Source organism: Numenius arquata, chromosome Z (assembly GCF_964106895.1).
Source record: "Numenius arquata chromosome Z, bNumArq3.hap1.1, whole genome shotgun sequence".
NCBI lineage: Eukaryota > Metazoa > Chordata > Aves > Charadriiformes > Scolopacidae > Numenius > Numenius arquata.
The window spans coordinates 62,681,335-62,695,678 of record NC_133616.1 but is presented as its reverse complement, the minus strand read 5'-3'; the positions used below and the strand labels follow the sequence as shown (position 1 = coordinate 62,695,678).

Genomic DNA, 14,344 nt, shown 5'->3' with positions numbered 1-14,344 from the left:
AACAAGGGAGATTTGGTGCTGGGACTCTGCTATAGACCACCGAACCAGGATGAGCAGGCAGATGAAGTATTCTATAAGAAGCTGGCTGAAGTCTCACAATCGCCAGCCCTTGTTCTGGTTGGGGACTTCAACCAACCGGATATCTGATGGAAATATAACACAGCAGAGAGCAGGCAGTCTAGGAGGTTCCTTGAGTGTATGGAAGATAACTTCCTGGCACAACTGGTAGGAGAGCCTACCAGGGGAGGCGCCTCACTGGACCTACTATTCACAACAAAGAAGGACTAGTGGGAGATGTGGTGGTTGGAGGCTGTTTTGGGCTAAGTGATCATGAAATGGTCAAGTTTTCAATTCTTAGTGAGGTAAGGAAGGGGGTTAGCAAAACGTCCGCCTTGGACTTCTGGAGGGCAGACTTTAGCCCATTCAGGACCCTGGTTGGGAGAGTCCCCTGGGAGATAGTCCTGAGGGGCAAAGGGGTCCAGGAAGGCTGGACGCTCTTCAAGAAGGAAATCCTAAAGGCCCAGGAGCAGGCTGTCCCCATGATGCGCAAGATTAAAGGGCGGGGAAAATGGCCGGCCTGGTTGAACAAAGAGCTTTTGATGGGACTTAGGGAAAAAAGGAGGCTTTACCACCTTTGGAAGAAGGGACAGGCAACTCAGGAGGAGTACAGAGATCTTGTTAGGTTATACAGAGAAAAAATTAGGAAGGTAAAAGCCCAGCTGGAACTCAACCTGGCCATTCGTATAAGGGACAACAAAAAAAGTTTTTATAAATACATCAACAAAAAGGGAGTCAGGGAGAATCTCCATCCCTTACTGGATGCGGGGGGGGAACATTGCGACCAAAGACAAGGAGAAGGCTGAGATACTTAATGCCTTCTTTGCCTCTGTCTTCAATAGTCAGACCGGCTACCCCCAGGGTGTTCAGCCTTCTGAGCTGGAAGATAAGGATGGAGAACAGAACAACCCCCCCATAATCCAGGAGGAAGTAGTCAATGATCTGCTTATGCACCTAGACAAGCATAAGTCTATGGAGCTGGATGGGATTCACCCAAGGGTACTCAGGGAGCTGGCGGGAGAGCTGACCAAGCCCCTCTCCATCATCTATCAACAATCCTGGTCAACAGGGGAGGTACCAGATGACTGGACGGTGGCCAACGTGACACCTTTCTACAAGAAGGGCCGGAAGGATGATCCAGGGAACTACAGGCCTGTCAGCCTGACCTCGGTACCGGGAAATATCATGGAGAGGATCATCTTGAGTGAACTCTCATGGCAAGTGCAGGGCAGCAAAGAGATCAGGGCCAACCAGCATGGGTTTATGAAAGGGAGGTCCTGCTTAACCAACTTGATCTCTTTCTATGACCATGTGACCTGCCTTGTCGATGTGGGGAAGGCTGTGGACATTGTCTACCTGGACTTTGGTAAGGCCTTTGATACTGTCCCCCACAGAGTTCTCCTGGAGAAGCTGGCGAATCGTGGCATAGGCAAGTGTACTCTTCCCTGGGTAAAAAACTGGCTGGATGGCTGTGCCCAGAGAGTTGTGATTAATGGCGTTGTTGTGAAATAGTAAGTTGTGAAATCCAGTTGGCGGCCGGTCACCAGTGGTGTCCCTCAGGGCTCAGTTTTGGGGCCAGTCTTGTTTAATATCTTTATTGATGATCTAGGTAAAGGGATTGAGTGCACCCTCAGTAAGTTTGCAGATGACACCAAACTAGGTGGGAGTGTTGATCTGCTTGAGGGTTGGAATGCTCTACAGAGGGACCTGGACAGGTTGGATTAATGGGCCAAGGCCAGTGGGATGAGGTTTAATAAGGTCAAGTGCCGGGTCCTGCATTTCGGTCACAACAACCCCAGGCAACGCTACAGGCTCAGGGAAGAGTGGCTGGAAAGCTGCCCAGCAGAAAAGGACCTGGGGGTGTTGGTGGACAGCTGGCTTAACATGAGCCAGCAGTGTGCCCAGGTGGCCAAGAAGGCCAACGGCATCCTGGCCTGTATCAGGAATAGCGTGGCCAGCAGGAGTAGGGAAGTGATGGTGCCTCTGTACTCGGCCCTGGTGAGGCCTCACCTCGAGTACTGTGTTCAGTTCTGGGCCCCTCACTACAGGAAGGACATTGAGCTGCTGGAGCGTGTCCAGAGGAGAGCCACCAAGGTGATGAGGGGTCTAGAGAACAAGTCATATGAGGAGAGGCTGAGGGAACTGGGCACGTTTAGTTTGGAGAAGAGGAGGCTGAAGGGGGATCTCATTGCCCTCTACAACTGCCTGAAAGGAGGTTGTAGAGAGGTGGGTGTTGGCCTCTTCTCCCAAGTGAATAATGGCAGGACCAGAGGAAATGGTATGAAGTTGCGGCAGGGGAAGTTTAGATTAGACATTAGGAAGAATTACTTTACTGAGAGAGTGGTCAGGCACTGGAACAGCCTGCCTAGGGAGGTGGTGGTGTCACCAGCCCTGGAGGTATTTACAAAACGTGTAGACGTGGCACTTTGGGGCACGCTCTAGTGCCCGAGATTGTTGGGTTGGGTGTTTTGGTTTGTGTTTTTTTTGGTGTTGTTTTTTTGGTTTGGTTTCTTTTTGTGTGTGTGTGTGTCTGTATGGTTGGACTCGATGATCTCAAAGGTCCCTTCCAACCATGAAGATTCTGTGATTCTGTGATAATGTCCACCAGGACATGGATATCATTACCTATCTTCCTGTGTTTGAACATCATCTTTGTAACAAATTTGCCTTATTACTTGTTTCCTGTAACAGAAAATCTGTTTATGATATTGTCTCTAAAGCCATAATATCCATACTATTCTAACAAATAAAGCCCAACAGGTATATGTCAAATCCTTATAATCTCTATCTACTAGTAATATTTGCAGATATATATATATATAGTAGATAAAAAACAATTCTTCTTTAAGTTTCCCATTAAGAAAGAGCAGAATGAGCAGCTGTCTGGGGTAAGCATCTTCGCTGTGGCTGAGTTAACCATTAAGAGAAGTTTCTGGTAGCATGATAGATTCTGCTGTGGCTCTCTGCACCACAAATTTAAAGAAAAGTGGCTTTTGACTTTTTTTTTGAATAGGCACAAAGTAGCAAATACTGCTACTTTATGGGATTCTTCCCTTCCAAGCAGTATTTCTATGAAGTGTTGCTGACAGTTTGAAAGTATGTATTCAGCTATAAATATCAAATATTTTGGAGGACTTGTGCTATCCCTGATTTCATTTTGATTTATTAAAAGTCACTTCTTGTTTTTCAGCACTGGAAGATGTTACTGTAAAGTAGTAATTTGCCAAAAGAGTACAGTTTGTGCTATGAAGGGTAGTTAAACCAGTTTTCTATCCAAATCAGTCTCAGCTAGATGAAACTTCCAATGAAGATTGAGTGTTTCTATTATCAAAGTAGAAGAACTGGATATTAAAGCTTTCATTTATCCTTGTCATTGAGTGCAATCACTGTTCAGAAGGATGCACTCCTTGTTATCTTTTAAGGACAAAAATATTATTAGATACTGTGGTCACTGTGCTTTAAAATATTATTCCCAAGATGGATCTTTGTAATGGTAGTAAACATTTTAGTCTAGTTTCTTACTTTTGGCCTTGAATGTGGAACATCGTCAGGGAAAAAACCAACTGATGAAATGAGTTGTACATCCTACTGATCTAAGTCGTTCAGTATTTAAATGTAGTATTGATGCATTTTAAAATGCCCAAGTGTTCCGCAAAGATTTCAAAGAGAGCTACCTAGAAGTTATGGTTCTTAGGTTAATCTTTTATTTATCTAAAGGCTGAAGAAAGCTGTCTACTTCTGTGATATGAACTGCAATCAGCTTAAAAATAATTGACAAATTAATCCCCTCACATCACTGGAATTGTAAAGGTGTTAGGTTTAGCCGTACAAGCTGATTGGCCTGTCTAATCAAGAATAAAGGTGTTACCTTTGATGTCTAAGATTAGGAGGTACATCCCAGACCTGACAAGCTTGTATGTTTTAATTATTGATCCCACCATTTCTGCCCACAAAACTCTTTGTGCAGTGTTAGCCTCACACCAAAGGGCTAAAATAAAGACTTCTACCAGTGATGTATGTGAAGACATGTAGGACTTTTAACCTTTGGAAAAGTTGGCCTATATTGGTAATTGGTAAGTTGGTAAATTGGCCCACCTGCAATATAGAATAGTTTGCATTCTTTTCCCATATTTAGTCATGTTATCTGTTATTTTTCACTGCAACCACATTGATAGCTACCACACAGTGCAAGTTCATTTTGGTAAGGTTAATTGTGGAGTTACTACTTCGTATGTGTAAAAGTATCATAACTGTGCCATAAATTAATTAATAGATGTAATCAATTTTCATTTACCAAAGCCAAAAAATTCTTACATTTCAAACCTATGTCTGCTTGAATGATTTTGAATAAACATGCTTCTATTTCAAGACAGAAATCTGTTACTCCGGGCAGCACTTCGTTAAACAGGATGGCTTTTCTTTGAGTAATTATGTTTGGGGCTCTGTGAGTGGCTGGCATAGTCAAGCACGGAATGAAAATAGTTTAATGGATAGTTAAACATTGTTGCAGTTTTCTAAACAAAGCTGATTTCAAAGGAAGACTATTTGCCTTTCCTGTTTACTCTCAATTGCAAATGATCAAACAGTATTTACTAGAATGCTATATAAAACTTCTTCCTTTACAATAGAATCGAGGTGTGGGTTTTTTTGTCTTCTAACAGAGCATTAAAATTCTGTATATTTGTTTTGTGATAAATGCACGCAAACCTATAATATCAGTGAAGAGCCCAATCCTGCAAGGCCTCCCAGGAATACGAAGTTCGATCATTCATTTAGCTTGCATGACGTTGCCCTCTTTGTTCACTTCTTGCTCATCACAGATTCTTTTCTTCGATTGCAGGTAAATGAAGCCACAGTGGAGCAGCTAGTGCAGCAGTATCCACATATAACCTTCAGTACTGTACTACAAGATTGCAAGAGGACATTGGAACGGGCTTATCAAATGGGCTGGACACCCAATATGTCTACTGCCTCTTAACTGCCTGTACCAACATGACAGTTCCACTCTGCTGCATTCAGTAGATATAATGGGGATTGCAGAGGGTTCACAACCTTTCATATGATGCAATATAACTGTGAGTTTACAGAGGTTACAGTAAAATGGCAAAAGCTGTACGCTGACTTTAATGTACTGTACAACTAAGTACTAATACTGAAGCAAACTTTAGAAATGCATCGTATTTTTGTTTGCATAAAAAAAATATAAAAGCCTTTGGCAGATTTCTTGAAGTGGATTGCTACTAGTTTTCGTTATAGTTTGAGTTATAGAAGATGTTAAGCTTGTTTTCCTTTGTTTACTTTGCCTTGGTCGTGTGTGTTTCCTTTGATTTGTAAATGGTAACTCAGTGCTAGCACCAGTGCAGTTGATCAGCAGGGGCCTGTGTTGAAACTGGGAGATAAGTTGATGCTTATTATTTACTAAAGCTACCCCAGAAGCTTTTAGATGCACAGTAATAAGAATCTATGAAGAACTGAGATCTTTAATAAACATTTTTATAATTATACAAATCATTATTTTGAACAGAAGTCTTAGTAAATAATGATAATGACAGAATTGATATTTAATGGACAATCTTAATTCTTTTCTTTCTGTCACTCAACAGAAGGGATATTTTCTTTCATTTTGTTTTGTTTAAAATAAGAGATGCCATAGAGATTTCCAAATCTTTCCAACTTGCCGTTTTTATAAGTCAGTTAACAGTGCTTAACCTAACACTGATAACCAGCTCCCACTTGATACAGTCAAACGGTAATTGAATACACCAACGATCAGAAATAAGTTAACAGACAATGTTTTAAATAACTGATTGAAAAAAATTACTTTTTTAAAGTGAACTTATCTTCTCTGATTTTGCTATTATGTTGCTGAATTGGGAAATTCAGATTAATGGGTATAAGCCAATAACAGGATTCCTTTCATTTCCTGTGTCGTTGTTAATTTGCAACAGATCTTAAAATGCAAAGAGTGCTTATCTTGAGAAGGCCATCTAAACATGAGTCCTATCATGGGTATCATTTTGTAGGATCAGATGCTTCATCTTGCAGTGTATGCAAGAAAGTACCCAGAGTAACTACATAAAACAATTAATTTTCTGTGTGTCACATTGCATTCTAAGGAGTTAAATTTGACATGGGGATAGTTAAAATACAGACATTGCAGCTTCAATTTGAAGTTGCATTAGCCTTTATAGTATTACCATTTGGTTAAGAATGTTTTCAGGTGTGTAACACTGGATATTTGTTTTTCAAAGGTTACAGCATTTTAATTCAAAGTATGAAATGCTTAGGCTGAAGAGTTGCCATTATTGTCAAAATGTTTTGCTAATCCAGAAGGTCTAATGCGGTATAACCTAGAAGCTTGTTTAGTATGGCTGTATAACTCTCTGTAAAACTGTTTGTTGGTTTCCATAGCATAATTTTTTTACAACAGAAACATCAGCTCTCAGTAATTCCAGTGAGGGTGTTGAATGTTTTCTTATTAGACTTTTCAAAATGGGGATGAACTAATTTCTCTGGAAAAAATATATGGTAAAGTTTTTGCTTTAAATAAGTGGTAAATACTCGTGAACATGTGTAATGCTAGGCTTTTTATTTACTCCAAAATGGCAACAATATTTTCAGAATAAAGCCAATGGAATATATTGCAGATATAGTATAGGATTTAGTCATTTTTCATTTAATGTCTTTTTATGAGTGCATTAAAACTATTCACACAATTTGTAAGTTTCTATTTTTTCGTGAAACCTTTGATCTTGCAATGGGTTTTAATAAAATACAGAAGAATTATGTGGTGTGTTGTGTTCATCTGTACTGCTAATTGTACTTAGACTATGCTAAGAGAAAGACTGAAATCTCCAACTTTGAATATACAGAACTCATCTGGGCATGGTCCTGAGCAAAGTGATCCAAGCTGAGCCCATTGTGAGTGAGAGTTCAACTAGATAAGCTCCAGAGACCTTTTTCAATCTAAAATAGTCTATAAGGGTTTTTATATATTACTGATCTAGTTGGCCATGTCTTTTCCCTTATGCCATTAAGTCACTTCCAGTAGTTTTGCCTTTTACTGACTATTCCTCTCTCTCTCTTATTTTTCTGTACATACTAATCTTTATAGTTCTCAGTGTGGCTAATTAATTTCCATGGATCTTGGCACATACAGAATTTGGAAGTTTATGTGGTACAGGAATTCTAGATGGAAATACATTTTTCTAACTGTAGAGTTGCCACGAATAGCTCTTTAATATCCTTATAATAAATCAATGTTTCCTTAGTAGTGTTATAGGAATAAATAACAATGTTGCACACTCTTTACTTTTTGAAATGTCATTTAGGGGAAATGTCATTTAGGGGGAAAAAAAAAAAGATAGTGCCTCTTGTAAAAAGAAAAATTAACTTACTTAAATCTTACTCAAAACTTATAGTGGATTCAGAAAATCACAGGCAGCTTACATGCTGGATATCCCTGGTTCCAACAGGCCTACTTCACTGACAAAATGTCTTTGTTCCTTCGAGATCTTTGTGGGAACTTGCCGTTAAGGTAGGTAACCTGTGGCTCAGCATTTGCCTTATCAGGGACATTTGTAGGCCAGAGGAGCTGGCCGTGTCCAACCTGCAGAAGAGCAGGCTATGCAAGCTCCAAGTGCTTTCTCAAGTAAGCAATAAGTGGTTGAAAAAAAAAAGACAGATGACCTTTATGTTCAGTCGTTCACTCTTCTAAATCCAGGTATAATTCTCTTTTAATGCCACTTAAATAATTCACTTGGTGATCACTTTACCCATCTCTCACCATGGAAAGCTGGTGTGGAAAGGAGTGTCCTCACGCAATGTGTCCCAGCAGGGAAAATGGCTACCAAGGTGTTTCACATGCAGATCCAGGTTCCCTCTGCCCAGGCTCCCAGATTAGTGGGAAGTTTAGTGAATTCCCAAATCCAAGCTGGCATACCCCTCTTCACAACAAGTGCTCTGTATAGTACTAGGCAGTTTCTAGTCACCTTTGAACATGGAAAAAGTTAATTTATCTGAAAAATATCATAAATAAAGATGAACTGTTCACAGGATGGCTACAGGTGGCTAGTGGGAGTGACTTCCAGCATTCTCAAAACCATTGCTCAAAGGTCTGCTACTTCTACAGCAACTGACTCTGCTTAATCTTCAAAGCTCAGCCCTGGCCCCAGAACTGCAATGGGTTCACTCACAGAAAACATTTCTTCCCCTGTAGGTCTTGCAAAAGAGTTGGAGCCATCCTTGATGGTTTTCTAGAACTATTAAACTTACTGATCTATCTTGCTGGGTTTTCAAAAACAGTATTTGGTAAAATAAGTTGTAATCCCTTTTTGATGAGAAAATAGCCCTAGTAAGAATAATTAACCAACAGTTAATTTTTTCAGGCTCTCAGCTGGCTTCCACATGAGCTCCCTGATGTACACGTAGATTCTTAAGAAATAAATATGGCCTTGCTGATGCTTAATAAACTCTGGCATCGACAGGGACAAAATCAAGAAAGGCACCAGGACATATACATAATGGTAACATGAAAACATAACAGAGGCACAAATCAAGCTTTTTAGGAGGCTGACAGGGCCTTCTTCAGGTGATGTGGTCTTGAACAAGAGAAGAAAAAGAACTCCTATGTCTTATAAATAATTAGGATAGGACTAGACTAGACTAGACTAGACTAGACTAAAATAGAATAGAAAAGAAAAGAAAAGAAAAGAAAAAAAGAAAAGAAAAGAGAAAAGAAAAGAAAAGAAAAGAAAAGAAAAGAAAAGAAAAGAAAAGAAAAGAAAAGAAAAGAAAAGAAAAGAAAAGAAAAGAAAAGAAAAGAAAAGAAAAGAAAAGAAAAGAAAAGAAAAGAGAAAAGAAATAGAATAATCACAGAATTATATGGGGTTGGAAGGGACCTCTGGAGATCATCTAGTCCAACCCCCCTGCCAAAGCAGGATCACCTAGAGCAGGTTGCACAGGAACATGTCCAGGCCGGTTTTGAACGTCTTCAGAGGCGGAGACTCCAGCGCCTCTCTGGACAGCCTATTCCAGTGCTATGCCACCCTCAAAGTAAAGAAGTTCCTCCTCATATTTAGATGGAACTTCCTATGTTCAAGAACAGAACAGAATAGAAATTCAGTTGGAAGGGACCTACAATAAACATCTAGTCCATCTGCCTGACCTCTTCAGAGCTGACCAAAAGTTAAAGCATGTTATTAAGGACATTGTCCAAATGCCTCGTAAACACTGACATGCCTGGGGCATCAACCACCTCTCTAGGAAGCCTGTTCCAGTGTTTGACCACCCTCTCAGTAAAGAAATGTTTCCTAATAAAAGAATGCATTGCAAAATAACAATTGTAAAAGTATATGTAAAAAGACTATGATCATGTCTGATCTTGTAAATATTCAGATTTATACTCTAAATTAGTTGAGGGTTTATGCTGCTTATTTATGAAACTCCATATTAATGGAGAGTGACTATAAAGCAGATCCATTTAAAGAGTACATTAAAATAAAATTATTTAAAGTGATGTTACTTTTTTCATCCTGTAGCTGTTCTTGTCCCAGCCTTCTCCATGGTTGACCTGCTATATTGGCAGTATAGGTGACTGAGATTTTATCTGAAGTTCTAGTAAGTTTAGAAGCAGAGTTACCAAACTTTTATTCAAACCATACACTCTGGGAGATGCTTCAGGCTTGAGCATGAAATCATAAGTTGGCACCACTTAAAAACAAAATAATGCTTTGTGAGAGCAGTTGCATTTTGCCAATTTAAACAGGGTACTTGGTGAATTTTTGTGACTTTGTGTTTTTCTTGTTTTGGTTTGTTTTAATTTTTTTTTTCTGAAAACCTGTAGATATTAATTGACTGAAGACTTCTCTTTTGCCTCTTCTCACTCTGCCGTTTTTATATTTCTAATTTCTTTGTCTTTTCTCCTGTGGATATCATGTAAGGCAATGCAGAATGAGCATGTCTTATTCTTACAAGAATATCTTAGAAGAATGGCTGTCTTAAATAAAAAAGGTGAATTGATAAATTCATGTCACAGTTCCCATATATGATAGTGTTATATAAGGTTATAATAAATGTAGACATTTAGAAACATGCACTTTTAGTTTTCTTCAATTTCACTGGTTGCAGATGTCTGATGACCCTTAAAACTGCAATTGAGTCATCTGATGAGGAAAAGTAACATTAGCTGTTGGATTACCATATACCTATTGATAACATAATTTCTTTCTACAAAAGTATATCTGAGTTATCTTGTATCGGTATTGTACTTAATCTTGAGACTACAGAATATATTAGTTGTTTAAAATAGGGGCTTTCTGATTTTGGAAATTTTTTCAATCAGGGTGCAATGTTCAAGTACTATTTTCCTCTTTTTCTGTTTGTGTAGACACAATGATCAGAAGACATTTATTTTTCATTGAAAAATACGTGAAAACTCTGCATTTAATTGGTTTTCAGATTAGAGGAGAGGAATTGGAATGAGCTCATATTTGCCCAAATCTTGCGTCAGGTTTGCAAGCTATGCAAACTGAGGCCTACTTCAGGTTAAGAACAGAACCTTCATTAGTTGAATTGTTCCATTGAGGAACAAATGAGGAGAGAATTGGAAAAGTAAAAGTGAGAAAATTTGTGGGTTGAGATAAAGACAGTTTAATAGGTACAGTAAAAGCTGTGCGCTCAAGCAAAGCAAAAAGCAGGAATTCATTCCCTGCTTCCCATGGGCAGACAGGTGTTCATCCGTCTACAGGAAAGCTGGGCTCCATCACACATAATGGCTACTTAATGACAAAAGCCATCACTCCGAATGTCCCCCCCCCTTCCTTCTTCTTCCTCTAGCTTTTTATGCTGAGCATGATGTCACATGGCATGGAATATCCCTTTGGTTATCTGGGGTCAGCTGTCCTGGCTGTGTCCCCTCCCAACTTCTTGTGCAGACCCAGCCTGCTCGCTGATGAGGCAGTGTGAGGAGTGGAGGAGGCCTTGACTCCTCAGCAACAACCAAAACCACCAGCACTACCAACACTATTCCCATCACAATCCAAAACACAGCACTATGAGAGCTGCCAGTAAAAATGTCAACTCTATCCCAACTGAAACCACAACATTCTCCACCCCTTATTCCATACCATTTTGTGTCATGCTCAGGTCCCAATACATCCTCGTTAACCACCACCCCTCTTTCCCTTTCCTGAGCTCCAGTCATTCAATTGTCTGTAGTTCTGCTGAGGAAAAGAAATAGACATTTAACTGCAAAAATTAAGCTAAGGGCTTACTGGTAAATATTTGTTTAAGCTCCCAAATCCCTGTAATCTCTTATGCTTCAACTGTTCTTGAGCTACTATATTATCTTTTCTCTGCTTCTAGTCAGTTCTCACCCTAGGAAGTAGCATTGAGCTGACAAGTGGGTGTATGCAGAGCAAAACATTGAGCTTTACAGACAGCTGCTTATTGATTGGACAACTGCACACAATTTCTTTTCCTTTTTTTTTTTTTTTTTGAGAGAGAGACAGAAATGCAGAAAATATTTAATACTGGACATCAAGTCCAAAGCAAATGAAAATAGTCTAATTCCATGTCATAAAATAAAGATTAAAAAATTATATATGTATATGTATTTTAGATACCTATAATGTATTGTATATATCTCATGCTTGTAGAGCTAAATTCAAGCAAGAATAAAGTAAAATACTGTTTCATAATTGCAGATTGGGATGGAGAAGAATTTCTGAAATTTCACTTCTGAGTTGTTTATTCTGCAGCCAAGAAATTTTGGGCAAACTGACTGCCTCCACTAAATCTCTTCAACAAAACTATAGGCATCAATAATCTCAGGGTAAGAAGCTTACACATATGTCAAATATCCACACTTCAAACAAAGGAAACAATTAATTTCTTATTATGCTTCTGTGACATTCTTTGCTTATACTCTGTCAGGAATTTAAAACATAACATAATACCCTATTCTTGAGCACTTCTGCTTTGCTTGATCTGCTGCTGCAATGCTGCAGGTCAAAAAGGGGACAAGGACAAAGTGACTCCGTAAACAGAGCTGCCACATGGATGTGATGTTACACAACAGCTAAATCAGAGAACCCCAACATTTCATATTACAGCATGAAATATCTCATCCTAACTTATCATACAAATGAAATGGGTTGTTTCTCTTTTTGGTAGAGAAAGAAGAATAGAAAATGTGGACAGTATTGAAGTAAAGTGAAGAATTCACTGGCTGTTCATTAAACAGTGTTTATACCAAGAGTGTCTGTCCTGCTTTTGGCAGACAGCTCACTATTTTATGGGTTTTTATATTTCCAGGTTTTATTTTACACAAAACCGAGAGCACTAAATGATTTGAGATTCCTTATCTCCCTGTGCTTGGCTCCCTGCATGTATTGTCCACAGATGCAATCACTATAGATGATCTGAGTTGCTGAAGAACAGTCAAATAGCTCAGCTGGTCCTCTGGATTTTTGTCTGCATTAGGCTCAGATTAAGATGAACAAATGAGCTATGTCCCACCACTGCAGCTGTGGTTGCTTGACTGGAGACACACTCACAAACTGGAACAAGGTAGCACTGAAATAAAGATCTGTGTAACAGCTGCATCTCCACTGTTGTCAAAAAGAAACTCAGGCCAAAATTTTTTTATTTAAGTTTTGGGTTGTTGGGTTTTTTCTTTGTAAAGGCTGTCAGGATTATATAAGGTAAAATTCAAGTGTTCCAGATTTATTAAGTTTTACTAATGGGATTATGTTTCAAATTTATTCCTGGGGAAAAAAATTCAACTATAACAGCAAGCTGAACTGTTTCCACTTCCATGTTAAGGCAGCTCTCTCTATATGTACCTTATCAAAAGCATTTGTGTATAAATAAGCTTTAGAAGTCTTAAAATTAAAAATTTTGCAATCAGGATTATTTCCAGCTGCTATGAAGTTGTAAAGGCTTCTGGACTGAAAATTTCATAATCTCATGCTTTCATCATGTACCCTATGGCAAAGTGCTACAGCCTTTGGTGTTTTCAAAATACCAAATGTTAGAGAAATCTACAAGAAATTTCTTAGCAACATGAACTCCCAGTAAGCACAGTTGACTTGTCCCAGGTGCCTTGCTCTGGGTTCTCAAGATCAACATCTCAGTCCTTACTTTTCATGGACTAAAAGATTGTCTTCATGCTGCTGTTTCAGTTTATGGTCACCTCTCTGGACCACAGTAAAGCATGTGGGCAGCAAGGGTTCTGAACCAATATAAACTTAAAGATTCTCTGCTCTAAGGGAGGGTGGTTTTTTTTTTTCTCTAAAACAGGCAGCAAAGCAATATTTATAGACAAAACAAAATGCTTCATATCCTTCTTTCCTTGGGGACAGATGAGAAACAAATATAGTGAATGTTAATCACCTTGCTTGGTGCTTTGAAAGATGCTCAAATACTGAGGTGAATGAGCAAGCTAGAAAATAGGAAAAAATATTTTTCTTGAAGAGAAACCTGCTACAAAGGAACATTCCTGATTAGGGAGCAAATGCACCTGGAAATCTTTAACAGCAACCAAAATCATTGCACCTAAAGAAAAATTACTTTTTAATGATTCTGCAGAATTGTAAAGAGAATTCCAGAGTCCAAATGCCTTCGTGACATTCCCAACAGAAGAGGGGTTAGTTCATTACAAGTTTTCAAATTTTACTCTTTTCTATTAAAGAAAAATGGGGCCCCAGCAATGAATAAAGTTTAATACAATATCTTTGAAGCAATAAAAGTTGTGACAGCCTAGGTAAACTGCGGTGCTCAGACCAACATAGTTTAAAATGGTGGTAGGGCTGAACTGGAGTATAAAACAGGTCCGAAAACCAGGAGATACAGCTTCAGTCTGGCAGTGGCCCTTGACTAGGCACTGCGTGTTTTTCAGCATGTGACATTAGTTTCTGTGGCTACACTTCTCCCAGCAACATGAGCAGTGTCAAGAGCACTTCTGGGCTGTCAGATCACTCCAGCAGCCACCAGCACACTCCTGGCCCATATTGACTCTCTCCTAAAGTTCAGTGTTAGCAATGCCCAGTAGCCATCTCCTTAGGGTCCCTGGATGCAGCCACTGCTTCCTGAGGGCAGGAATGTTTAATGGCACATGCATCCATTGGCCTGTACCCATCAGTCTCAGGTTGTTCATCAGTTGAGCTTTCCTGCTCCAGAGTAGAAGTTATCACCAAATCCCTCTATGGTCTGAATGAATCAGTACTTTTTAGCAAAATTTTCTGAAAGCAGAATTTAAATTAGGAATATTTCTGTACTTAGTGCT

The 14,344-nt window shown here is 39.2% G+C and overlaps 1 protein-coding gene across 1 annotated transcript in view; it reads left to right on the top strand.

Moving 5' to 3' along the window:
- FBXL17 (F-box and leucine rich repeat protein 17) overlaps positions 1 to 6,842 on the top strand; it is a 295,248-nt gene extending 288,406 nt beyond the window's left edge. Inside the window, exon 9 of the mRNA XM_074166441.1 lies at positions 4,898 to 6,842. Coding sequence (XP_074022542.1) covers positions 4,898 to 5,035 — 138 coding nt within the window. The 3' untranslated portion in view covers positions 5,036 to 6,842. The remainder of the gene's footprint in view (positions 1 to 4,897) is intronic.
- Positions 6,843 to 14,344: the final 7,502 nt, after the last annotated feature.